Source organism: Canis lupus, chromosome 5 (assembly GCF_003254725.2).
Source record: "Canis lupus dingo isolate Sandy chromosome 5, ASM325472v2, whole genome shotgun sequence".
Lineage (NCBI taxonomy): Eukaryota > Metazoa > Chordata > Mammalia > Carnivora > Canidae > Canis > Canis lupus.
This window is the reverse complement of record NC_064247.1, coordinates 31767784-31790639: the sequence shown is the minus strand read 5'-3', so window position 1 is coordinate 31790639 and position 22856 is coordinate 31767784. Positions and strand designations below refer to the sequence as shown.

The 22856-nt window shown below is 62.6% G+C and overlaps 5 protein-coding genes across 18 annotated transcripts; 2 read left to right on the top strand and 3 right to left on the bottom strand.

Annotated features, from left to right (window-relative positions):
• Nucleotides 1-609: 609 nt before the first annotated feature.
• On the bottom strand, nt 610-4011 carry SLC25A11 (solute carrier family 25 member 11). Of its 2 annotated transcripts, none has more exons than XM_049110110.1 (8): nt 3875-4011; nt 2384-2536; nt 2092-2298; nt 1834-1924; nt 1650-1740; nt 1464-1563; nt 1331-1382; nt 610-1210 (listed from the first exon to the last, which is right to left on the bottom strand). In XM_049110110.1, exons 2-8 carry the CDS (start codon nt 2533-2535, stop codon nt 1055-1057), a joined length of 849 nt encoding a protein of 282 aa, XP_048966067.1. In that variant the 5' UTR covers nt 2536; nt 3875-4011; the 3' UTR covers nt 610-1054. The 2 variants fall into 2 exon arrangements, with proteins under 2 accessions (XP_048966067.1, XP_025284496.1); XM_025428711.3 differs by lacking the exon at nt 3875-4011 and adding an exon at nt 3150-3419.
• RNF167 (ring finger protein 167) lies at nt 3446-8301 on the top strand. 5 transcript variants are annotated; one of them, XM_049110109.1, is made up of 10 exons: nt 3446-3584; nt 3889-4078; nt 4533-4613; nt 5850-5923; nt 6084-6171; nt 6380-6470; nt 6673-6778; nt 6928-7021; nt 7633-7713; nt 7797-8301. In XM_049110109.1, the coding sequence occupies exons 1-10, from the start codon at nt 3540-3542 to the stop codon at nt 8099-8101; spliced, it is 1155 nt and encodes a 384-aa protein (XP_048966066.1). In that variant the 5' UTR covers nt 3446-3539; the 3' UTR covers nt 8102-8301. The 5 variants fall into 5 exon arrangements, with proteins under 5 accessions (XP_048966066.1, XP_048966065.1, XP_035572294.1 ...); XM_049110108.1 differs by having other exon boundaries at nt 3889-4399; XM_025428710.3 differs by lacking the exons at nt 3446-3584; nt 3889-4078 and adding exons at nt 4382-4399; nt 5142-5246 and having other exon boundaries at nt 5850-5975.
• A 442-nt stretch (nt 8302-8743) lies between these two features.
• PFN1 (profilin 1) lies at nt 8744-11754 on the bottom strand. The gene is made up of 3 exons (XM_025428714.3): nt 11126-11754; nt 9655-9847; nt 8744-9103 (listed from the first exon to the last, which is right to left on the bottom strand). Exons 1-3 carry the CDS (start codon nt 11255-11257, stop codon nt 9006-9008), a joined length of 423 nt encoding a protein of 140 aa, XP_025284499.1. The 5' UTR covers nt 11258-11754; the 3' UTR covers nt 8744-9005.
• A 307-nt stretch (nt 11755-12061) lies between these two features.
• On the top strand, nt 12062-18170 carry ENO3 (enolase 3). 6 transcript variants are annotated; one of them, XM_025428729.3, is made up of 13 exons: nt 13549-13693; nt 13797-13897; nt 14316-14402; nt 14631-14726; nt 14879-14937; nt 15087-15156; nt 15504-15637; nt 16472-16694; nt 16800-16997; nt 17127-17328; nt 17631-17739; nt 17876-17934; nt 18018-18170. In XM_025428729.3, exons 3-13 carry the CDS (start codon nt 14318-14320, stop codon nt 18085-18087), a joined length of 1305 nt encoding a protein of 434 aa, XP_025284514.1. In that variant the 5' UTR covers nt 13549-13693; nt 13797-13897; nt 14316-14317; the 3' UTR covers nt 18088-18170. The 6 variants fall into 6 exon arrangements, with proteins under 6 accessions (XP_048966063.1, XP_025284512.2, XP_025284513.1 ...); XM_049110106.1 differs by lacking the exons at nt 13549-13693; nt 13797-13897 and adding an exon at nt 12062-12181; XM_025428727.3 differs by lacking the exons at nt 13549-13693; nt 13797-13897 and adding an exon at nt 12703-13096.
• Nucleotides 18171-18818: 648 nt separating this feature from the next.
• Nucleotides 18819-22835, bottom strand: SPAG7 (sperm associated antigen 7). Of its 4 annotated transcripts, none has more exons than XM_025428733.3 (7): nt 22629-22835; nt 20299-20366; nt 20010-20098; nt 19811-19895; nt 19572-19661; nt 19330-19486; nt 18819-19227 (listed from the first exon to the last, which is right to left on the bottom strand). In XM_025428733.3, the coding sequence occupies exons 1-7, from the start codon at nt 22711-22713 to the stop codon at nt 19118-19120; spliced, it is 684 nt and encodes a 227-aa protein (XP_025284518.1). In that variant the 5' UTR covers nt 22714-22835; the 3' UTR covers nt 18819-19117. The 4 variants fall into 4 exon arrangements, with proteins under 4 accessions (XP_025284518.1, XP_025284515.1, XP_025284519.1 ...); XM_025428730.1 differs by having other exon boundaries at nt 20010-20209; nt 22629-22787; XM_025428734.3 differs by lacking the exon at nt 22629-22835 and adding an exon at nt 21592-22043.
• Nucleotides 22836-22856: the final 21 nt, after the last annotated feature.

The following is a 22856-nucleotide window of genomic DNA, read 5'->3' as shown; positions in this document are numbered from 1 at the left end:
GAGTGGGTAAGAGAGGCAGAAGCGGGAGGGCCCAGCAGGGGCGCCTGGCTGCCCAGCTCGTCTTCTCCTGAGGAGGCTCTGCCAAGGGGAGAGTTTCCACCTGCTGCCTGCCTGTCCCCTGGCCTGGCTCAGAAAACTCTGGGCCTCACGTTGTCTGGCCCTCCTTCCAACTGACCTTCTTGTGCCCTTTTACGCCCCAGATTATTTAGGCTCCTTGAGGCAGGGCCCGGGAATCACACATCTTCTACTAAAGAAACGGATAGGGCACTCACTTTCCATGAGGTGGGGCTCAAATCCAATCTCTGGCCACCACCCCTAAGCCCCCACAGGTCAGAGGTCAGCCTTCCTCTCCTCTTCAGGCTTTCCTGGGCACCTTGTGAGATGACCCACGCCTCTGACGTTCTTGGGCAAGTAGCCGGGAAGCTCCACGCGGGGCCGAGTGTGGATTTTCCTTACCTGTGTGCAGGTGCTGTGCCACTACCACTTACGTAGCCTTCGCACACACCCAGCAAACACCTCTTAAGACTGTGGTACCTGTTCTCTGGACACCTCAGCCGCTCCGTGCAGCCTCCTCCCCTCCCACCCCCACAACTATCCAGATCTGGGGGGTGGTGTCATCAATCCAATTTATTGATCATGTCCTCGGTGAGGTGGAGGAAGGGTCACGTCCTTCCACTGCAGACCTTGACCATCCTGACGGCTTCTACTGTCTCCTGTCCCTTGGCCCTGCCTTGGTTTACCAAGAAGGGGGGGGGTCTCTGCCATCCTACATGCCCTGAAACTAACACCCCAGAGGAGGCCTGGAAACCTGCAGAGTTTCCCAACTTTCCCCCACCCAAGGCACAGCCAGGGGCAGAGAGGTCATGAGGATCAGGACCAGGAGAGCAAGGCGGAGCAGGGATAGGACAGACCAAGTCCTTTACGGCAGAGGACAGAACCACACTGTGGAGGGAAAATAAATAGAGGGGCCCAGGGTGGCAGAGTCCAGGCCCCCGGGTGAGAGTAGCGGGTAAGCAGAAGCCCCAGCACACCGGCTCCAGGCCCCTTGCCCGCCTCAGCCGCTGAGGAAGAGACGCTTGTAGGCCTTGTTCATCTGTTCCAGGAAGATGAAGGTGAGGACGGTGTGAGGGCCCAGGCGGGCATAGTACGGTGTAAAGCCCTTCCACAGGCTGAAGAAGCCCTCATAGCGGACAACCTTCACCAGCACGTCCTAAACAGGCAGGCAGGCAGGGCGCTGGAACCAGGATCTGGCTTCTAGGGCTGTATCCCTATACCCATGGCCCTCCCCACCCTCCTGCCCCAGCCCCCGGCCCCGCCTCTGCCTCCTCACCAGCCCATTCTTGTATTCTGGTTTCCCGTCAATCATTCTCATATTCTGGATCCTAGAGAAGAGGACACAGAGGTATGAGAAACATAAAGCAGGTCCTCCCATTCTGCTCCAGGACCAAGCCTGCACAACTCACCGGGTCTTGACAATGTCCACGGGCATGGAGGCAGCAGTGGTGACCAAGCCACTGATCATGCTGGCACAGAAGTGGCACAGGATGTTGTCAGAGAAGTAGCCTGGGGGAGGCGAGGCAGGGGTGACAGTCAGTGCGGAGCTGGCCCGGGGCAAGGCCGGGGGCTGAGGGCCCAGCTCTGGGTCTCACCTGAGTCCAGTAAGAACTGCTTGGATTGGGAGTAGGAGGCGAGCTGAGCTGCATTGACCACAACAGCACGAGCCATGGTAGGGATGCAGCCCTGTGGGGAGCGGGGACGGGGGTGAGGTTGTGGTGTCAGAAATGGCTGAAACCTGCCCCCTCCTGATCCCCAGTCTCCATCCCCTTCACTCACCCTCCATAATGTGGGGACTCCCTCCTCCCGGGCGATTCGGATCAGGGCATTAAACACATTTTTGTAGCCACGGCGCTGGTCAGGTGGAAGCCTAGTGGGAAGGTGGGGAGAGGCCAAGCTCAGGATACACCACTCTGCCCCACAGGAGCAAAGAAAGGGAGGCCAGGACACATTAGTGCTCTGCTCCAGACCAAGAAATCCATTCTGAGTCTAGATTCCAGGGAACAGAGCTAGGGCAGGCTCAGACCTGGAACTCACCGGCCGTCGGCAGTCATGCGGATGAGTGCCACCTCAGCTGGCGTTCCCACAAAGGCACCAGTTGCACCTGCCGTCATGCCAATCAGGGCCTTCAGCAGAAAGCCAGGGGGTGTACCATCAGCCCCCGTCAGGCGCTCAAACAGCACCGTATAGATGCCAAGGCGGGTGGTGGTGTAGGTGGCCTGGCGCAGCAGGCCAGCTGACAGCCTGGGGAGCGAAGGGGTCAGTGCATCAGGCCCAGGTCTGGAGTTGCCAACCCATACCCTACGCCCCCATCTTGTGGCCCCAGTACCCAGTGTAAATGCCCCTCAGCCCTTCTGCCCTCAGGATGCTGGTGAGGGCATGGAAGCTAGTTTTGTACTCTCGTGTCTTGGCTCCCTCTCCGCTCAGCTGCATCCGGTTCTTCACCAGATCCAGCGGTTGCACAAACACCGTAGCTCCCATCCTGGAAGAAGACAGAAGCAGGGTCAAAAGCCAGGTGTCCCTTGACTACCGTCCTATGCCCACTGGAACCTAGCAACGAGATGTCACAAGGTACAGGGCCTGCCACGTGATTAATTAAGTGTTCAGGAGGCTAGTGGCTATGTGTGTAAGTCTCTGCGTGGACCAACAGCCACAGGTCTGAAAAGTCCAGCAGTCCAGCGAGGGCCATACAGTGAAAGTGTTCCACGGAGTTCCAAGGGGGTCAAGTGGTGACCTGAAACTGCCTGCAGTCCCACCCAGAGAGAGGAGAGGGGGCACTCATGACCTGCGGCTTCGCCCAGTCCGACAGGTACCATGCAATGACCTGGAACCGCACACGATCCGGGAGAGCCAAGCAGTGGGTGCGAAACTCCAGAGAAGGCCGGGGGGCCAAGCAAGGAGGCTGCGAGCAAGGAGGGTGCACGCAGCCCAGCGGGGGCCGTGCATTGGGTGAGAAGTCCTGGCAGCCATCAAGAACCTCGGCAACGCGCTGGGGACCGCGCTGACCCCGTGCCGCACACCCGAATCCCAAGCGGGCCCGACTCCTTGCAACCGGCCCTTCCTCCTCCCTTCCCGGCCCCGGGGCCCGAGCTTACCCTGCCAGGCCCCCAAATAGGAACTTGACGGACTTAGGGGAGGTGCGGGGCTTCCCGTCCACCCCGCCGGCCCCAGGACTCGCCGTCGCCGCCATCGCCGCTCAGTGGCCCTCGGCGCCGGGTCCTGTGCGCGCGCGGTCCCACTCGCGCCCAAGGTGACACCGCGCGCGCAACAGGGCCGAGGGCGCGCGCACGCCCCTCCGGCTCTCGGGTCCAGCTCCAGCTGGAAGCCGGCGCAGGCGCAGGCGCGCGGCGCAAAGGCGGCCGGGAGAAAGGCGGAGCCGAAGGCGGGGCCTCCAGGAGGGGAGCGGGAAGGGGTGTGGCCGGCTCAGGAAGCCATAGCTTAGACGCAGTTTTCACGAGATTGGACTCGCGGGAAAATAAGAGGGTATGGAGATCTCGCGAGACAGAGTGCGCCTGGGAAGCCAGAGCGAGGTGTGGAGGTTGGCCTGGGTATGGGGTGGGGAAAGAGGGTGTCTCTCGCGATAGCACGCAGCGAGCATTCGGAGGGTGGGAGGGAAAGTGTGGCGAGGACTCTCGCGAGACTGGAAGGTACCGCGGCCGCGGCGGCGGCGGCGGGCCCGGGATGGTGGAGAGGTTCGTAAATCGGACCGCTCCGAGATCCCGGGCGTCAGAGGGGGAACGACTAGGTCGTCTGCTGGGGCTTGGGCGCTCGCTGCATCTGCAGAGGCACGCCCTCCACCCACCCTCCCTCCACTCCCAACCTTTCCTTTGACAGGCCTTTCAGGACCGGAAGTCCTTCCTCTTGAGCGCCCAATGCCGGAGGCGGCCTGACTTTCTTTCCCGGAAGCCCTTTTCCAGCCGCGAGGAAGACAGTTCACCTGCCCGGAAGTCCCGCCTCTCGGGGCGTCCCCACCCTGCCAGAAGTTCTCCTGTCACCTGTGCCGGCTTCCGGGCCCCCTTCCCGGGTTTGTCCCTGCGCCCGCGGAGGATCTGTTTGGTGTCTCCCTCCCTGCTCCACGGGCCGGGCTGGGGACCCCGCTCCCGGACCCAGGGTTCGACCCCCGCGCCCCCATGTAGCTGGGAAGCGGGGCCTGGGGGTGGTCGGACCCCTGGGATTCTGAAGGGGGACGGAGAGGGCGCGGAACCCCGCTTGTGCCGCTGCTGCCGGGACGCGGCGTCCTCGGGATCCCCCCGTCGCTGCCATGCGCCCCGCGGCCTTCCCGCTTCCTGTGGTCGTGGCCGCCGTGCTGTGGGGAGCGTCCCCCGCGCGGGCGCTCATCAGAGCGGTGAGTCCTGGGGACCTGTGCGCGAGGGGACGCCGGGGGCGGGGCTGCAGGGGTGTCGTCCCCCGCGCGGGGAGGGGGCGCCGGAGGGCGGGGCTGCAGGCTCCTGGGGGAACACGGGCTCTCCTGTCCGCAGACCTCCGACCACAATGCCAGCATGGACTTTGCAGACCTGCCAGCTCTCTTTGGGGCTGCCCTGAGCCAGGAGGGACTTCAGGTGATTGCTTTCCCTTTGACCCTTTTCCCTACATCCTCTCTTGTGGGCGGGGAAGGGGATTAGGGCAGCCCTTTGCCCTCGCAGTGTAGGAAGTACAGGTGCAGGAGCGCAGGTAGGATGGAATTCGGAATCTGGAGGGAGAAGACAGTCTGCCCCCGGAACCTTGAGCCTGGTGGAGGGGCGCTGGAAATTGACTACGATGACAGGTGGGCATGGGGTCAGCAGGGTCTCTGGAGCCAGCTCTAGGGTTATATGGTTGTATGATCTCTCTGCAGCCTGGTATGTGTTACTGTAAATAGGGTTGAGGGAGGTTTTCTCGAGGTTATTGTAAGAAGTGATTTTAGTGGTTTTGTAATACTTCAGCATTAAGTCTGTTGTGTTAAAGCAAAAATTCAGTTGGGCCATAGGTGTCAGTGTAGTTGGTAGCAAGAAGGGTGGTTGGATGATTGAGCAATTGAACGTGGTAGGAAAGAAAGAAACAAAGGAACACTGCCAGTGTGGGGATTTTCAAGGTCTTATTGGCTTTAGTCAACAGTTCATGAATCGGGCAGCATCCTGTCTAACAGATAGAAAGGAGCTTCGAAGAGCTGTACGGAAATGACAGACTTTTGTAGGCACGAGGTGGCAGGACAAGTAAGTTTATGCTAGTGGTAGAACTGACCGTGGCGAGATGGTCTTTCTGAGAGGGATGGCAAGGATCTGTTGGGCAGCTGACCTCGCGAGATCTGAGCGGGTGATTCCAGATGGGCTGGTTTACAATTCTGTTCTTGGGGGAGGCCGAATCTGTACTTCAGTTAGGTTTTTAAGTCTCAGTTTGGTGCTGTGGGGCTTAGCGCAAGTGACTCTGTTTTGGGGTTCTTGCTGTATTCCTAACAGAGGGGAGTGTGTCCTGTAGGAGTGTGTGCTGGGGAAGGGCCCGGGGAACAGAGCCTGCCAGGGAGCAACCCGGCTGAGCGGAGGATTGGCTTACAACATGGGAAACTGAAGGCCGAAGAATCTGAATTAGCTTGGAGTGTGGGACAGGGAGAGGGGTGATGGGGGGTTTGGCCAAGGGCTATCGTTTGAGGCACTTGCATCTTCAGGAGGTGGACTTCTGAGTGGGGCGGGATGCTCCAGGGTGAAGGAGTGAGGGGCAGAGTATGTGCAGTGGGGGGGAGCCAGTATGTTAGGTGGGCCCCTGTGGGGAGTGGAACCTGCTGACATGGAATCCAACTGCTGTTTGTTTCTCTTCCCTAGGGCTTCCTTGTGGAGGCTCACCCAGCCAATGCCTGCAGCCCTATTGCCCCTCCACCCCCAGCCCCGGTCAATGGGTCAGTGTTTATTGCACTGCTTCGAAGATTCGACTGCAACTTTGACCTCAAGGTTGCTGACTGTGGAGGGGGAGCTGGGAAGCTGAGGGTGACCTGAGGCACCGGGATGCAGGAAGGCCAGGGCCACAATGGCCCCTCATCCCCGGCCTCGTCTCCCTAGGTCCTGAATGCTCAGAAGGCCGGGTATGGCGCAGCTGTGGTCCACAACGTGAACTCCAACGAGCTTCTGAACATGGTGTGGAATAGTGGTAAGGTGTGGGGGGGGCGGGCCTCCGGACAGCTGGGATTCCCGTAGAGCTCAGGCTGGGATGGGGCCGGGGATGGAGGTGTGGCTGAGAGCTTGGGGAAAACAAGTCAGTCCTTTGGGTGAGATGGAGCCAAAGAGCTAGTGCCAGGCTTAGCGAAGGAGTTGAGTAGGGGGGTCAGGTCCACAGCGTCATGCCCTGATCCCCGCAGAGGAAATCCAGCAGCAGATCTGGATCCCGTCTGTGTTTATCGGGGAGAGGAGCTCTGAGTACCTGCGTGCCCTGTTTGTCTACGAGAAGGGGTAGGACGGGACCCTCCTTCCCACTCTTCCTTCTTCAGTCCTTCCCAGCCAGCCTGGAGCCCTGGCCACCCAGCCCCAGGCCTTCATCCTCTGCCTCTAGACTTTCCTCCCACCCCACCCCCTGCCCGTGGGCCTCATCCAGCACCGGTCACCCTGTCCCTTTGCCTTTCCTGCTCCTCTGATCCTGGCCTTCTTTTCCCAGGGCTCGGGTGCTTCTGGTTCCAGACAATAGCTTCCCACTGGGGTATTACCTCATCCCCTTCACAGGGATTGTGGGACTGCTCGTTCTGGCCATGGGAGCGGTGATGGTGAGTAGCTCAGAGAGTGATGGGAAGAGCTGAGGCCTTTTAAAGCCAGACTGAATCCATGCATGGGAGGTGGAGGGGGGCAGGGCTCCATACTGGGTTTGCCCAGTTTTGTTCCCTAAATCAGATCTGTCCACACTTCCTTTACCCAGGTAGTTCGTTGTATCCAGCACCGGAAGCGGCTCCAGCGGAATCGACTGTCCAAAGAGCAACTGAAACAGATTCCTACACATGACTATCAGAAGGGTGAGAGGCGTGGGGAGAGGCAGGGCCCTTCCCACAGCTTGCCTGGTTCTGAGGGAGTTTTGAGCTCAGGGGACCAGGGGTGAGGATGGCACAAGGTGTCAGCCTGGGGTGCCAGCTTCCCTCCTCTTCACTCACACACTTGAGGACAGGACAGGAACAGAACAGGGTGAGGAAAGCACGGATGAGTAACAGAATAGTGAGGGGGTGGGGAACTGGAGAACTGACCTTGCCCCTGAGGGAGGGGGTGAAGAGAGCAGACACATGGAAGGTGGGGAGGAGGTGGTGTGAGAAGGAAGCAGCAGGTGAGGAGGGGAGGGGTGTCCAGGCCCTGGAGCCTCAGTGCCCATATAAGGCCACAGTAGAAACCCTGCCCCCCACTTCCGCTCCTCCCACTCCCTTTCTCCCCACAAGAAACCCACTTCCCTTCTTACCTTTGCTGGTCCCCTCTAACCCCAGATTCTTCATGTCCTATTCTGGCCTCACCCTGCCCATTCTTAGCTCTTCCGTGGGCTCTGTAGGGGCAGGGGAGGGGGTACCTGGTAGGGTTCAGCTCTCCCAGAGTGATTTGGGGTCCGGGACGGCTCAGTGAAGGGCTTTTTTTCCTGCCCCAGGAGACCAGTATGATGTGTGTGCCATCTGCCTGGATGAGTATGAGGATGGGGACAAGCTGCGAGTACTGCCCTGTTCTCACGGTGAGGCCCTCACTTCCTGCTACCACCACCACCACCCCCACCCCTCCACAGGTGCCAGGTGCTTCACCGTGTGCCTCTTGCAGCCTACCACAGCCGCTGTGTGGACCCCTGGCTCACCCAGACCCGGAAGACCTGTCCCATCTGCAAGCAGCCTGTCCATCGGGGCCCGGGGGATGAGGAAGAGGAGGAAGAGACACAGGGGCCAGAGGGTGATGAGGAAGGGGAGCTGAGGGACCAGCCTGCTTCAGAACGGACCCCACTTCTGGGCTCTAGCCCCCCACTTCCGAGTACCTTTGGCTCCCTAGCTCCTACCCCTCTTGTTTTCCCAGGGTCTTCAACAGATCCCCCTTCCTCCCCTCCATCTTCTTCAGCTGCCATCCTGGTCTAATGTCCCCCCTCATCCCCTCCCCACACCTCCTGTGACCTATTTGCACAGCCCCTGAGCCTCTCTCGTCTTGTGTTGAGGGACAGGGGATCTTCTGCCCCAGGTTGCTCCTTTTTCCAGCCCCATCCTTTTGAGGGGGCTGGGGGTGTAAAGGGCCTGAGGTCTTCACTTACTCAGTAAATAAAACTGTTTTTGTGAACTAAGGAAGGGTGAGATCATTTTCAGGCAGGTGAACTCCTTATCCTTTTGGGGAATGTGCACCCCCCCTCCCGCTTTTTGCCACAAAGGGGCAGGGGATTTCTGGGAGAGAACCTGTAGCCATGGGGACAGCCCTAGCAGGCATATACTGTGACTCAGAGAGGGGGAGCCCCACCCACACAGGGATGACTCAACTGGTCCTGCCTTGCCCGCAGGCCTGGACCCATTCTCTGGTCCAGCTCTTTTCCATTATCTACCAAGACCTAGGGCTGTGCCACCTGACCAGGTGGGCCTCTGGCAGGTGCTGCTTTACCCCCTGGGCAGGACTCAAGAAGCCCAAATGCCTAGACTTTGGAGTGCCCTTGACTCCCTAACCCGCAGCCAAGATAGAGGTGACAGGTCATGGGAACTGTCCACCCTGACACCCAGGCCAAACCACACAGCACCTTGTTAGTAGAATCTTTTTTATTCAGAAAAAAAAAAAAAAAAAAAAACCAAAAAACAAAAAAGTTTTCCAACCACACACAGGAGGGGTTTGGGTAGGGGGAGGTGTCTGTCCATCCAGCCCCAGCCCCCAGCCCATGTGGTTTTGGCAGCAATAAGGGGTGTGGGGTAATGGCCCAAAAAATAAAAATGGTGTACGTGTGTGTATGGGGAGGAGAGGGGTGCAAAAGCAGTGGGGAGTGGTAGGGGGCGGGGACAGACGAGGTCAGTACTGGGAACGCCGCAGGTGGGAAGCCATTTCATAACATTTCTTGTTGATCATACCACCGTGGACACCTTCTTTGCCCATCAGCAGGACTAGCGCTGGAGGAAAGAGAATGGAGGCTAGGACCCAGGTGTCACAACCCACCCCCTGCCAGCTGTTGAGCAGCTGTCCAGCCCTGGGGGCTGTAACCCAACCTCCTCTCTCCCAACCCCCCCAACACACAGGCAGGCTGTCAGTCACTTTGAAACAATGGGGCTTTTCAGGAGAGGGAATCAAGCTTAGGGCTCCAGAGGGTGAAACGGGTGAAACTAATTTAGGGACCAGGGATTCAGGCTCGGAGTAATAAGCACAGTGGGGCTTATTACCCCAAGGCCTAACAGAGTTCAGAAGACACCCAGTCTTTTGGCCATCAGTCTACCCTTTCCCAGAAATCAGGGTTTCTGCCCCCTAGAAGGCTCAGGCCAGGAAGGAACAGAAGAGGTAATGCAGTTCAAGTTCTATTAGGAGATGAGGAACTGAGGAGTGGAGGAAGCACCCAGCGGCCTGTGATCTCCTAGTACTGGGGAGCCACAAAGGAAACCCCAGAGGCTAACAGGTTCATGAGGGGACATCGGAGGCCGGGAGGCAGTCAGGGGTCACAGAAACTCACTCTTGGCAGTCATGGTGACAGTGATGTTGAAAGTGGGCGCTCCACCGCTGCTCTTGGTACGAAGGTCCATAGTAAACTCCCCATCCTGCAGCAGCGAGTCCCGGATCACAGAACACTTCTGGCCTCCCAGTGTCAGCCCGTTCACGAAAAAACTCGACCGGTCTTTGCCAACCAGGACACCGACCTCAGCTGGCTGCAAGGGGAAGGCAGCGGCCGTCAGGGTCAGGATCCCCCGGTTTCCCCCTGCCCTGCACCGCGCCCCACATGGGGTGTATGCCGTCTGCTTTGTGCACACGTGTGGAAACCGACAAACTCCTAAGAGACTGCTGAGACACGGGGAGACCATATCCCAGGTTGGTGTCATCCCACGGGGAACACACACCCAGGGAACGGGGCGGGGGCGAAGCCGGAGCGGACAGTGGCATGGCAGAGCCGGGGAGCCCATGGACGCGCACCACGCTCCTCCAGGAAAAGCAGAAGCGTGGAGGGGAAGGGAGGGGGCGGGCGGAGCAGGAGGCAACTTTGTCCTTATTTGGTCAAAGGTTCTGCAGGAGCCGCGAGGGGCCCGGACGCCTGGGTCTCCGGGCGCCGAGTCCAGGGCAGGGGCGCGGTCCCCAGACCAGCGAGCCGACCCCGGGGGCCCTCCGGGAAAGTTGGCCAAGTTGGCACGGCGGTGCGGGACTGCGGCCGGCCAGACCCGGGTCCACGGACCCCAGGGAACCTCTCCCCTCCCCCGAACACCCCAAACCCCCACATCCGGTCCCCTCCCGCCCGGAAATCCCCTTCCCCCCTCCCGCACTTCCGCTCCCCCTCCCCACTTCCGGGCAGCGCGGACAGGGGAGGTGGTGATGGGGACGGCGGCAGGCATCCCTCCTTCCACAAGTCGCGCGGCCCTGCAACTTCTCCCGAAGTTCCCCCGCGCCGGGCCCTGCCGGATGGCGGGAAGGGAGGGCAAGGGGACTTCCGGGCCGGGGCTCAGGGAGCGCGGCGCGCCGACTTGGGGGGGCGTGGGGCGGCCTCGCCCTCCGTAACGGGGCCGGGCGGGGCGGGGGCCGGGGCGGCCGGGCGGCCTCCCGCGGGGAGGGGCGGGGAGAAGAGACCGAAGAGGAACAATGGTGGCGGGGCCGGGGTCCCCGCTCCCGCCTGGTGCCCGGCCCCGGCGCAACCCGCCGCGCCTGCCCGCCCCGCCCTGGACCAGGCGGAAGTGGGCCTCCGCACCGGGCGGCGCGCCCCTCCCCGCCCTGTGCCCCGGATGTAACGCCCCGGCGCGGAGAGCGGGGCGGCGGGAGGGATGGGCGCCGCCGCCGCCCGGAGCGAGGGCCGGGGACCTCGGGGGGGCCTGTTCAAGTGCGCTCGCCGTCCGCCGCCTCCGGGCGAGGACCCGGTCGCGGCCCTCGGCCGCCCTGCCCCGACCGCCCCCGCCCCGCCCCGAGCCGGCCGGTGCCCCGGGGGCGCGCGGGCCCCGTACTACCGTGATGTTGACGAAGGTCTTCCCGGGGACGGCGGCCCACACGGAGGGCGAGTCCTTATAGCCCACGATGGCCGCGTCCTGACAGGTCCCGTCCGCCATGAGGTTGTCGATGTAGGCGTTCCAGCCGGCCATGGCTGCTGCGGGGCTGCTGCGGGGCTGCTGCGGGGGCCACGGACTGGGCTCGGGGCCTCGGGCTGGCGGGCGGGGGGCGGCGGAGAGCTCGGGGCACGCGCTGCCGTCCGGACCGCGGCTCTGCTCGCTGTGCAGCAGCCCTCGCACCGCCACTTCCTGCTCCTCCCCCCCCCCTAGATTTTTATTTGCAAAGGGCGGCAGGGGCGGGGCCTGCTCCCTTTCCTCCCTCCCCCCTCGCCTGCCCAGATACCGAACTTTGCAAAAGACGATTTTAAAAATCCCTCCCCCTATTGCAAAATTTGCAGAGTTGGGTGGAAAGCTCTGTAAAAGGATGGAGGGTGGGGTGATGGTGGTTGTGGGGGAGTGCGGGTGGCAGGGGGAAGTTCGGGTCAGGGCCCGCTCCGCTTCGCCTTGAATACAAACGGGACTGTGGTGCCGGGGAAGGGAGCGAGCCCGAGGGAGGAAAGGATGCGAAAGCCGGCGGACGGGCGAGCCGCGCGCGGGGCCGGCGGGGGGTGCGGGGCGCTCAGGGTTAAATGGAACGGCTGCCCCTCCCCCACCCCTGCCGGAGGGCAGGAGCGGCGGCGGCGGCGCGTGCGTCCGCGCCTGCGCCGGGCCGGGCAGGAGGGCGGGAGGGCGCGGGGCGGTTGGGGCCGGCGGCCCGCGGCGCGGGAGCGGGGTGCGCGCGGCGGCACCCCACCCCCCAGAGGCGGGCGGGCCGGGGACGTGTCTCCCGCGGGGCGGAAGGGGCGGGCACGCGGCTCGCTCTCTATTTTATTCAGTCACGACTTGCGGGAGCCCCGGGTCGCGAGGACAGATGGGCCCGGCCGCCCTCAAGAGTCCAAGGCGTCCACCGGGAAGGGGGGGCACGAGTGTCTCCAGTATCTGCCCGACAGACACGTGCAGGAGCAGCCCCCCCCCCAGGCAGGCCCAAGCCCCACGTCCCCGCCCCCCGCTGCCAGCACTTTGGGTCACCGGCCGTGCCCCTTGGCCCGGCGCGGCCGAGGTCACTGGGCGCGGGAGGCAGGGGCGGGACTACTTCTCGGGGCGGAAGGACACGGGGAGGTGGCCAGATTTGCAACTTTTCCAAGAGGGGGAAAGTCCCCTCCCGCTCGGGCCCCTCGGGCTCTTTCTTCTTCTTTTCGGGGAAACTTGTGCTGGGAAGCTTTGCGCGCGGCTCTCGCCGGGCGCCCCGCGGGCAAGGGAGGGAAGGGCAGGGCCCCGCGGCCGCCCAGGTGGGGCTGCCGAGGGTCTGGGCCGCTTCCGGGCCCCCACGCCCCCCGAGCCCGTTCCTCGACAGCCGCGCCGCTGAGTCACCCGGCCGCTCGGGCGGGGCGCGCTCGGGCACGTGGCGGCGCTCCCCGCCCGCTGGCTGCTGACCTCTGCCCGCCGCACCCCCGACCCCGGGGTGGAAAAGTCCGGGAGGGCGCGGCCGGAGCCGGCGGGCGTGGGGGGTCAGGGCCGGAGCCCCGAGGTGCCCACGCTCCCCGGGCCGGGGCGCACCCCGCGCCGCCCCCAGACCCGACGCTCAGACCGCAGGGGCCACCCCCTCCGGTCCGGTCCCGTCCCGCCCCGCCATTCATTCTGAGCCCTGGTCTAGGAGCACCGTCCACGGGTAGGGCCGGGGTCGCCAAATCCCCGGCTCGGCTGGGAGAGGGGCTCCCGACCGCCGCTCCATGAGCGGGGCGACAAGTGCTGTCCCAGCGCCCCGGGCAGGGCGCCGCGCCGAGGCTGAGCGCCCGTCTAAATCGGGCTCCCCGCCCCCTCCCCCACCCCCTGCTGGCCCGGGGCGCTGGGGAGAGCGGGCGGCCCGAGAGGCCATCATGAGGACCCTGAGAGGTGAGACCCTCTCGCCTCCCTGCATGGGGAATTCGAGGTGGACCTCAGCGCTTGCCCAGACACACACACCGCCCCCCTCCCCCGCCCTCCTCCTCCTGGGGGCGCCTGCCCAGGGAGCCAAGCATGTATGGACATCAATCCTGCAGCCCCTCTTCCAGGCCCCCTCCCCAGCCCTGCCCGGCTCGGGTTACCGCTGGCCTTTGCTAAAGGGCACAAGTTCCTCTTTAACCTTTGCAAAGGGGGCGTATAATCCTGGCCAGGGGAGAGACCCCCAATCCGAAGGCCCTCCCAGGCCCCTCCCCAGAGCTGGAATTGAATGTGGGGGCTTTTATTGGGGAGCAGAGAGGAAGGAGGGGTCGTCATTGACCTTTGGGAAGGGGGCAGGTGTCGGGGCCAAAGGCTCCCGCTTTAGGCTGCAGTGGGCACTTGGCTGCCAGCCCAGTGTGGAGGGGGAGGATGGAGAGGGAGAGGCGGGGCTGGCCAGGGCGTCGGGTGGCTAGGAGATAAATGCCCGGCCTGAGGGGGTGAGCTGACACTGTCCCAGCTGCCACCTAGGCTCAGAGCTCACCTCGACTCCCCCCAGCGGAGACATCCCAGGTCTGCTGAGTTCTCCAGTCCCAGAGGATGGGGTGGTGAAGGGTGAGGGTGGGTGCTGGTTTGGACAAAGTTGGGAGAGGTGTCAGCTTTTTCTACCTTCCAGGACCAGGGTGCTTGAGAGACTTGGAAGGGTGGGAGCGAGCAGCATGGGGGTACCCAGGACAGGGAAGGAGACTGTAAGACCATGAGGAGCCATAGGCAGAGGTGGGTGGAGGAGGGGAGGGAGTTGGGGCCAGGTGGGGGATTTGGGGTCCCCGTGGATTTGGAGGAAGATGACAACCAGAAGAGAGAAGAGGGTCTGGGGCTGGCAAGCTACGGAGAGCCGAGTGCTCCACTGGAAGGGAGGAGGCCTAAGTGCACTCTGTGGGTGATGGGGGTCCAGGGAGACCTGTGGGGACCAGTTAGGGGAGAGGCTGCGGACCCTGAGGATGGAGGTGGAACTGGAGCTGCTGTGAGTGGGGGAGGGGGCTGCGCCTGCCTCTTTGGGCTGTGACCTTTTTGTGGGATATTTTTAGCTCCAGCACCTGCCTTCTTGGGGTGGGGAAGACTCTTAAAGGGCAAGGGATTTCGGGTTCCTTGAGGGATCAACTATCCACACTCAGTCACACCTCTCCTCCTGCAGCCATGGCCATGCAGAAAATCTTCGCCCGGGAGATCCTGGACTCCAGGGGCAACCCCACGGTAGAAGTGGACCTGCACACGGCCAAGGGTACCATGGCTCCCAGCATTGCTCTGCCCTGCGAAACCCCAGCCCACAGGCCCCATGCCCTCTCCTTTCTCTGGGGTCCCCTTCGCCAGAGTCCTCCCCAGGCCTTGCTCCTCAGGCCTGGCTCCTGGGCCAGGACAAGGAGACCCCCTGCCCCTGGGCGCAGAGAGCCCACCTCGGCCTGTGGGGCTACCGGGGGCCCTGGGTGACGTTCCTGTTCTACCCGCCCAGGCCGATTTCGAGCAGCTGTGCCCAGCGGAGCCTCCACTGGTATCTACGAAGCCCTGGAACTGAGAGATGGAGACAAGTCCCGCTACCTAGGGAAAGGTGAGGGAGGACCACCGCCGGAGGAGCCTATGCACATGGGTGGCGTCGGGATCTGTGTTCCCAGCCAGAGCCCTCAAGGAGCAGGGGCCCCGGGAAGATGCCTGATGGACTCCGATTTCTGACCGCCAACCCCCCGCCCCCCGCCCCTCTAGGTGTCCTCAAGGCTGTGGAACACATCAACAAGACCCTAGGCCCTGCTCTGCTGGAAAAGGCAAGAGGGAGCCTGCCTCCCTGCCCTGCAGCCCTGCTGCCCAGCCATCCCGTCCCCCCACCAGGCACCTGTGCCTCCTCTGGCACATGCCCTGAGTCCTGAGCAACGTGACCTCTGCTCTTCCCTCCCCCTCCAACCTCTCTTTCCAGAAACTCAGCGTGGTGGATCAAGAGAAAGTTGACAAATTCATGATTGAGCTGGATGGGACAGAGAATAAGTGTGAGTTGGGGCTGGGGCGGGGGGGAAGGGATGGGCCGTGGCAGGGGTGGGAGTGACCCCGGGATTATTTCCCTGGCCCGCGCTTTGGGGCACACGGTGGCTGGCTGGGTTTTTTATTCATTGCACAGGCATTTCCTGGTGCCTGCTGTCCAGGCCTGGCTGTGGCCACAGATGCGAAGCTGGCACCTTCCCCGGGCTGGGGGCTCCCAGAGCCCCTCTGGCTGCTGGGGAGAGACCCGTCAGCGCCCCCCTCATGCTCAGGGCAGTGGTGTTCCGGGTCCTCTGTGGGGTGACCCCAGGCCCTGGGGGAGAAGCCCTCACCCTTTCTCTGTGCTTGTGTCCCCTAGCCAAGTTCGGGGCAAATGCCATCTTGGGTGTGTCCCTGGCTGTGTGCAAGGCTGGAGCGGCAGAGAAAGGGGTCCCACTCTACCGGCACATCGCGGACCTCGCCGGGAACCCTGACTTAGTCCTGCCCGTCCCTGTGAGTGCCCCTCCTGGGAGCCAGTGGAGCAACCCCAGGAAGGTCTACACTTCAGACCCAGCTCCAAAAACAGGGTTTCTTGAGATGGAACCTCTCCTGCAGTTCTGGCCCCTCCCTCCTTCCCACAATCCGAGCTCCCCTTGACATAAGCCCGGCCCATCACATTCCAGGGCCAGACTCAGGCATCACCGAGTTGCTGGTCCTGCCTGGGCCCCAGCTCCTGAGTCAGGTTGGGCACTGCTTTGTGCCGGGGGCTGGGCACGTCTTTAGTGTCCTCTTCGGTCCTTGCCCAACCCGGGCCTTGTTCATGGAGACCCTTGGACTCTTCGGTCAGCTGTCACGTTAGTGCATATCTCCTGACTGGGTGGGTGGGATGAGAGCAGGGGCTCTGGAGAGTGGCTGGCCCTGCGTGTTTGCTCCTGTCCAACCTCAGGGGACTACATAACTGCCCTGTGTCTCCATTTCCTTGTCTGTAAAACGGGTATGGTCACCGTCCCCAGGGAACAGGGTTGCAGGGAGCAGGGAGGAAGCCCACAGACCACGTGGAAGCCCCTCAGAGTGGGGCTAGGGCAGTGTCACCAGCTGTCACAGACCAGGCCATGCTAAGGCCCAGACTGTCCTGTCCGTTCCTCAGATTCTCCACAGGAGAGCCTGCGAATAAGTAGGCGGTGTCCCAGTCTTACAGAAATGGGGAAAAGAGACTCTGGGGACTAAGAGGACTCACCCTAGACTGTCCGGTGGGCAATCTGGGAAGCCAGAGTTCCACCCGAACCCTCCCCGCTGGCCCAGGCCTGGGGTCTGGGGGTCTGAGCCCACTCCCTCTCCCCTTGCCAGGCCTTCAATGTCATCAATGGGGGCTCCCACGCCGGGAACAAGCTGGCCATGCAGGAGTTCATGATCTTGCCCGTGGGAGCCAGCTCCTTCAGGGAAGCCATGCGTATCGGCGCTGAGGTCTACCACCACCTCAAGGGTGTCATCAAGGCCAAGTATGGGAAGGATGCCACCAACGTGGGGGACGAAGGCGGCTTCGCACCCAACATCCTGGAGAACAATGAGGGTCAGTGTGAGCAAGTGGGGCAGCATGGGGGCCCGGGTCCCTGTGGAGGCAGGGCTGCAGGGACCGTGTGCCCTAGAGCCTCAGGTGCCCTCTTGTCCCTCCCAGCCCTGGAGCTGCTGAAGACGGCCATCCAGGCCGCCGGCTACCCAGACAAGGTGGTGATTGGCATGGACGTGGCAGCATCTGAGTTCTATCGCAACGGGAAGTACGACCTGGACTTCAAGTCACCTGATGACCCTGCTCGGCACATCACTGGGGAGAAGCTGGGCGAGCTGTATAAGAGCTTCATCAAGAACTACCCTGGTGAGCCCCCCGGGTGTCCCAGTCTTTTGCCCCAGACCCTGGTGGCCGTTCCACACGTGATGCCTCCACAGCCACTGACTCGGCCCCCACCTTAGCCCTCTAACCTGACTCCTCTGCCGCCCACTCCAGTGGTCTCCATCGAGGACCCATTTGACCAGGACGACTGGGCCACCTGGACCTCATTCCTCTCGGGGGTTAACATCCAGATTGTGGGGGACGACCTCACAGTCACCAACCCCAAGAGGATTGCCCAGGCCGTGGAGAAGAAGGCCTGCAACTGCCTGCTGCTGAAGGTCAACCAGATCGGCTCCGTGACTGAGTCCATCCAGGCGTGAGTGCCCCCCTCCTCAGCTCAGCCTCACCACCCTCCCAACCCCCTGGCCTTGCCCCCTTGACTCTGCTGTACCCCACGTCTACCCTCCCCCACAGTTGCTCTCTCCTTGATTGTGTTCTCCTCTAGTGGGCATCTCAGGAGCCCACATCCAAAATCAAGGCTCTCCCCTTCTGTCCCACCTCCTGGAAGACTTAGGCATCCCCCCTCCCATGTGACCTCTTGCCCCAAACCCAAGGGAGAAGCCCCACCCCCACCCCCGTGCTTCCTCTGAGGCCTTATCGAGTGTCCTCCGTTCCCAGCTGCAAACTGGCTCAGTCTAACGGCTGGGGGGTGATGGTGAGCCACCGCTCCGGGGAGACGGAGGACACATTTATCGCCGACCTCGTCGTGGGGCTCTGCACAGGGCAGGTACTCTGGGCTCCAAGGGCCTGACCAAGTCTGCTTGAGGCCCCAAGGGGGACACCACCACATGCAGGCTCCCTCAGGGCCAGGCCGCCCCCACCACCAGCCCCAGGCAACCCTGACAACTCCCTATCCTCCCCAGATCAAGACTGGTGCTCCCTGCCGCTCGGAGCGGCTGGCCAAGTACAACCAGCTCATGAGGTATGGGGCATGCGGTGGGCCTGGAGGTGGAGAGCCCGGGACTAGTGGGTTGGAAGGCACAGCTGACTCTGTCCACCTTCTAGGATTGAAGAGGCTCTCGGGGACAAGGCTGTCTTTGCCGGACGCAAGTTCCGTAACCCGAAGGCCAAGTGAGAAGCTGGACGCCCCAAGACCCATGGGACCCATCTGGGCCCTCAAGCCCTTCCCTGGGAAATAAAACAGTGGTGGCTACTGAGGCAGCGGTGTGCTGGTGTGCTCCTTGGTGGGATGGAGGGGGTGCGGGCTGCCAGGCCAGACAGGAGGTGGAGAGGTGGGGGCAGGAGGGGAACACACAGTAACCTGCTGGGACACAGAGGAAGGGGTGGGCCGGTCACAGAGGAAGTGGGGTTCACTCTGGAGGGCAGGGACCAGTGGTGTGCACACCTCTTGAGGGGTGGCCGCATCAGCTCCATGCATCTGTGAGTGCTGCAGGTCTAAGGCTGTGTGCTCCTGCTCAGGAAGCTGCCCGTGGGGGAGGACGGGGAACCAGAGCCACCCACACCGCTGCAGAGCTTTTGGGATCTGGAACCCCTGTAGATGTCTGATGTGTGGACCCATGTAATCTTTGAAACCACGTCGTCAGTTACTCTTCCTCTCCACCTTACATGTGAGGAAACTGAGGCACAGAAAGTTCCCCGTGCCTCAGGTGACAGTGGAGAAGTGCTGGAGCCCGGAGCCAAAGCTGGGCGTCCAGCGATCGTGCTCAGCGAATGCCTCCTCCCATAACCCCGGGGACAGGGTGGCAGCTGGCCATCCCTGGGCTGTGCCAGAACCACCTTACGCCGTCCGGCCTAACACATTCTTCCTCCCCGGGGCCCAACCGTCTCTGCTCACAAACCCCGACATCAGGTCCAACAGTGTTTATTGAATGTGAAGTCATCCCAGCCCCCTTTCATGGGGAAGACAGTCCAAGGAAAAAGAATAATACACGTTAAATACCCACCTGCACACTCGCACACTCACACACTTGCACTCACACATGCCGCACACTCGTCCAAGCTCCAGCAGTGACACGTCGCACACTGGACCCCCCAAGCCAGAGACACGGCTGTCCGGGGCGGTGTGGAGCTGGGGCTCCAGGATGGGTTCTAGTAGCAGCAGCCAGTCCCCCCACCCCCCGCCCTGCCCCTGGGGGCCGTGGTGCCTAGGATGTGGGTGGCAACTCTTCCCCACTCTGCCGCAGGCGCTTCTTGGCCCGGATCTCGTTCATGGCCTCTTCGATGGAGCGCGTATCCCTCTTGTTGGCCACGGGCACTGGGGGTGGCAAGCAGGGGGAGAGGAGCATGGGGGGGCTAGAAGCCTAGATCACAGCCTCCCCCTACCCCCTCCCCCGCCCACGCCTCACCCGTGCCTCACCACAGCCATAGGTCTTGTTGGCCTGCAACATGTGGGCGGCATCCTTGGCTGCCCCCTTGCCGATGAGGTGGCTGTACTTGTCTTTGTAGTCACTAGCAGGGCTCACCACCACCGGACCCTGCTGTGCCACCTCCTCCTCCTGCCGCTGGGCCAGCTCCTGGGGGTGCAGAGTGGGGGCACAGGGCTCGGGGGCCTGCCCCCACCTCTCTGAGGGGGGCTGTGGGGCTGCCTACAGAGCTCACCTTCAGCTTCCGTTTTTCCTCAGCCTTCTGGGGGTCCCACTCCTCACCTCGGCGGTAGGAGTCCAGCTCCTCGTCTGATGGCGCAAACTCCTGCATATAAAGGCACTTTGGGGTGGAAGCTCCACATGCATGCCCCCCCATCCAGGCCTCTCCCCCCATCCAGGGATGGGAGGCGCAGGCTGCAAGGAGAGAGGGGGGGGGGTGGGGACGGGGGTGGGGGGGGGGCTTGAGCCTTTCACCTTTTTGAAGATCATTACATAGCGACACTCATCATCTTCCCCGAAGGAGAAGGACGTTAGGCCGGCCACTTCCACAACATCGTGTCTGGGAAGGGAGGTGGAGGAGAGAGGCTGTAGGGCCGCCGGGGGCCCAGCACCCCCTGGTCCAGGTCCCCTGCCACCGGCCCTCTCACGCCTCCCGGAGCCCGGAGACACTCACAGGATGCTCCTCTCTATCTTGTTCATCGGCTGAAACTTTTTCTTGATCTGCCCACTGTCTTGGATGAAATCTGACACCTCTTTCTCCATCTTGGGAGACAGAAGAGGAACACATGAGGTGACTGCACCAGCTCCCAAGCCTGGGGCACCGGGCCTTGCCCCCCACGCCTTCTCTGGCATCCAGGCTTCTCCCTGGAGACACTTGGGACAAGCCGAGTCCTCAACCTTCCACTTCTAAATCACTGGGAGTCCGTGGTGAGGCTGCCCTCTGCCACATCCCGTGGGCTCACCCGTTTACGAAACTCCACTTTCTGCTGTTTCTCTTGCTCCTGTAGTTTCTTCAGGCGCGCAGCCTGCTCTGGGGGGAGAGAAGGTGGCATGAGGCCGGGGTCACAGGGGTTGAGGTCCCGCATCCTCTGGGGGTTGTCTCCACAGGAGAGCAGGGTGAGCGGCTGGGCCCCATGCAGTGCCAGGCCCTGCGGCACAAACTCTGACGCGAAGTTTTGCCCATCAAGACCTCAGTCTTGGGATCCCTGGGTGGCGCAGCGGTTTGGCGCCTGCCTTTGGCCCAGGGCGCGATCCTGGAGACCCGGGATCGAATCCCACATCGGGCTCCCGGTGCATGGAGCCTGCTTCTCCCTCTGCCTGTGTCTCTGCCTCTCTCTCTTTCTCTCTCTGTGACTATCATAAATAAATAAAAAAAAAAAAAAAAAAAAAAAAGACCTCAGTCTTTACTGGAAGCAATGAGGAGAATCACGCTGGGCCCTCCTCCCCCCCCCCCCCCCCCGGGGGTGGTGGTGGTCTGAGACCTGAGACAGCTGGCGAGCTGGGAGTAGTCAGCCCTGGCCTCCAAGAGCTTACCATCAGGCTGTCTACACAGGAAAGGGGAAACTATTTAACTTCCTATATTTGGTAACACCCCCACTTCTCACTTCTGCAGAGAGGACAAAGCTGAAGTGCTGAGTCTGGCACCTGCCCCGTTGGGAGTACAGGTGTCCAAGGTGAGCTGGGACAGTGCTCCTCCAGCTCTGGTCTTCATGCCCCGTCCCCTCTCCCCTGCCACCTCAAATTGCTCTTATCCACAGGTGAGAGTCCCTCCAACTGCCCTGGACCACTTCCTGTTCCCCTAACCACTCAGCGTCTTTGCACCTGTGGTTCCTTCTGCCTGGAGTGCTTTTCCTCCTCTTGCACATCAAGCCTCATCATGAGTCAGAGTTGCTCAAGTACTCATTCTAGTGTGTGCTGAGAACCAGAGTGTAATTTCTCCACCGTGGCGAGACTGGGCTTCTTGCAGCAAGGGCCCCTGTTCACCTCCCACCCAGTTACTCTAAGCTTCCAGGGCCTGACAACTGGCCAGCCTCCCCTCTCTAACCTCAGGGGCTTTTCCACCAGAGACCTGATTGGCCTGACCGTCCTGACCACTGGCTGCTCTCTAACTGGTCTGGGTCTTCCCTCTGTATCTGAGGAGGTGCCTTAAGATGAAGGTTAAGAACGCAGGCCAAAAAATGGAAAAATCGCAGGCAGGTTTAAAGCCCTCCCCCTTGGTAAGACCGTGACCTCGGGCAGGTGCCTGAACTCTGCACCTCGGCTTCCCGGGCCAGCCTCTGCCGCGGCGGGTAGGAAACTGTGGTCTCCAACGGCCTGGTCCATGTGCCCCATCCCGGGCGGTGGCGAACACACATCCGCGCCCTAGGGGGCCGGCGGCTGCCTCCTCGCTGACTGGTCCCTCTGACTGGTCCCTCGTCGGCTGCCAGCCCCGCGCGGGGCCGGCCAGGACCCTTGACAACTCCTCCCGGGGCACGTCATTAAGAGGGCCCGCAAACCTGGGGTGACCAGCGCAGGCAAGCCGCAGACTGAGGGCTCCGCGCCCCCCGCCCCGGCGCGCCCCGGTTCGCGCAGGGACCTGACCCCACCGGGGCCGCTCGGGAAGCCGGGCGGGGGGCCGACGACCAATCGGGCGGCCAGGGCGCCCTCAGTCCCTCCCATCGGCCGCCGGGGACAGGGTTGCCCAAGAGGAAGGACGGTGGGGACACGGAAGGGACCGGGTTAAGCAAGTAGGAGGAGCGCGAGCACCCAGATGGCCCCGCCACCAATCGGAGGCACCGAGGGTGGGGCGGACCCGGGGAAGGTCGGACCAGACTTCGTGGGCAGATCCCTAGGCGGAGGAAGCCAATAGGGGCGAAGGGATCAGCGGACGGGCGTGCCCCGCACCCAATCGGAATGAGGACGAGGGCGGGGACTCGCGAGGCGGATACGCCCCTCTCCGACCCGCAGGCCGGCCCCAGGCGGAGGGGAGGCGAGGAAAGCTGAGCGGACGGAGGCAGCCAGCCAATCAGAGCACGACGGCGGCGGACGGGCGGGCCCCCCGGCGAACTGGAAGCAAGGACTGCGGAAGGCCAGTAGGAAAGAGGCGGGAGGCTGGCGCTGGGCTCCAGGCAGCCAATCAGAAGCCGCTCAGGACAGCAGGCGGGCCGACAGCCCTTTTAGGGACTCTGGGGGTCTCTGTAGGGGCCTGTGAGGGGGTCTTTCAAGGTTGAGGCGGCGGCACCGTCCGAAGGAGGGAAGCGTGCGGTCCTGAGAACCGGGCGAAGAAAGGCGGTTGTGAATTTAGGGTCCTCACCTCGGGCCTTGCGCCGAGACTCCTGGTCCCCGAAGCTGGGTGGCTTCTCCATGGAGCTCAGGATGGAGCCCAGTAGGTCCGCCATCTTGGGAGTGACTGAGAAGGGGCGGTGCGTCTTAAAGGGAAGGGCGAAATGCCTTTAAGGCCGGAAACACGTCGGAGGCGCCGAGCTCCGCGACCGCCCCGCCCCACCTCACCCCACCCAGCACCCCGCCCCGGCGCCCCGCC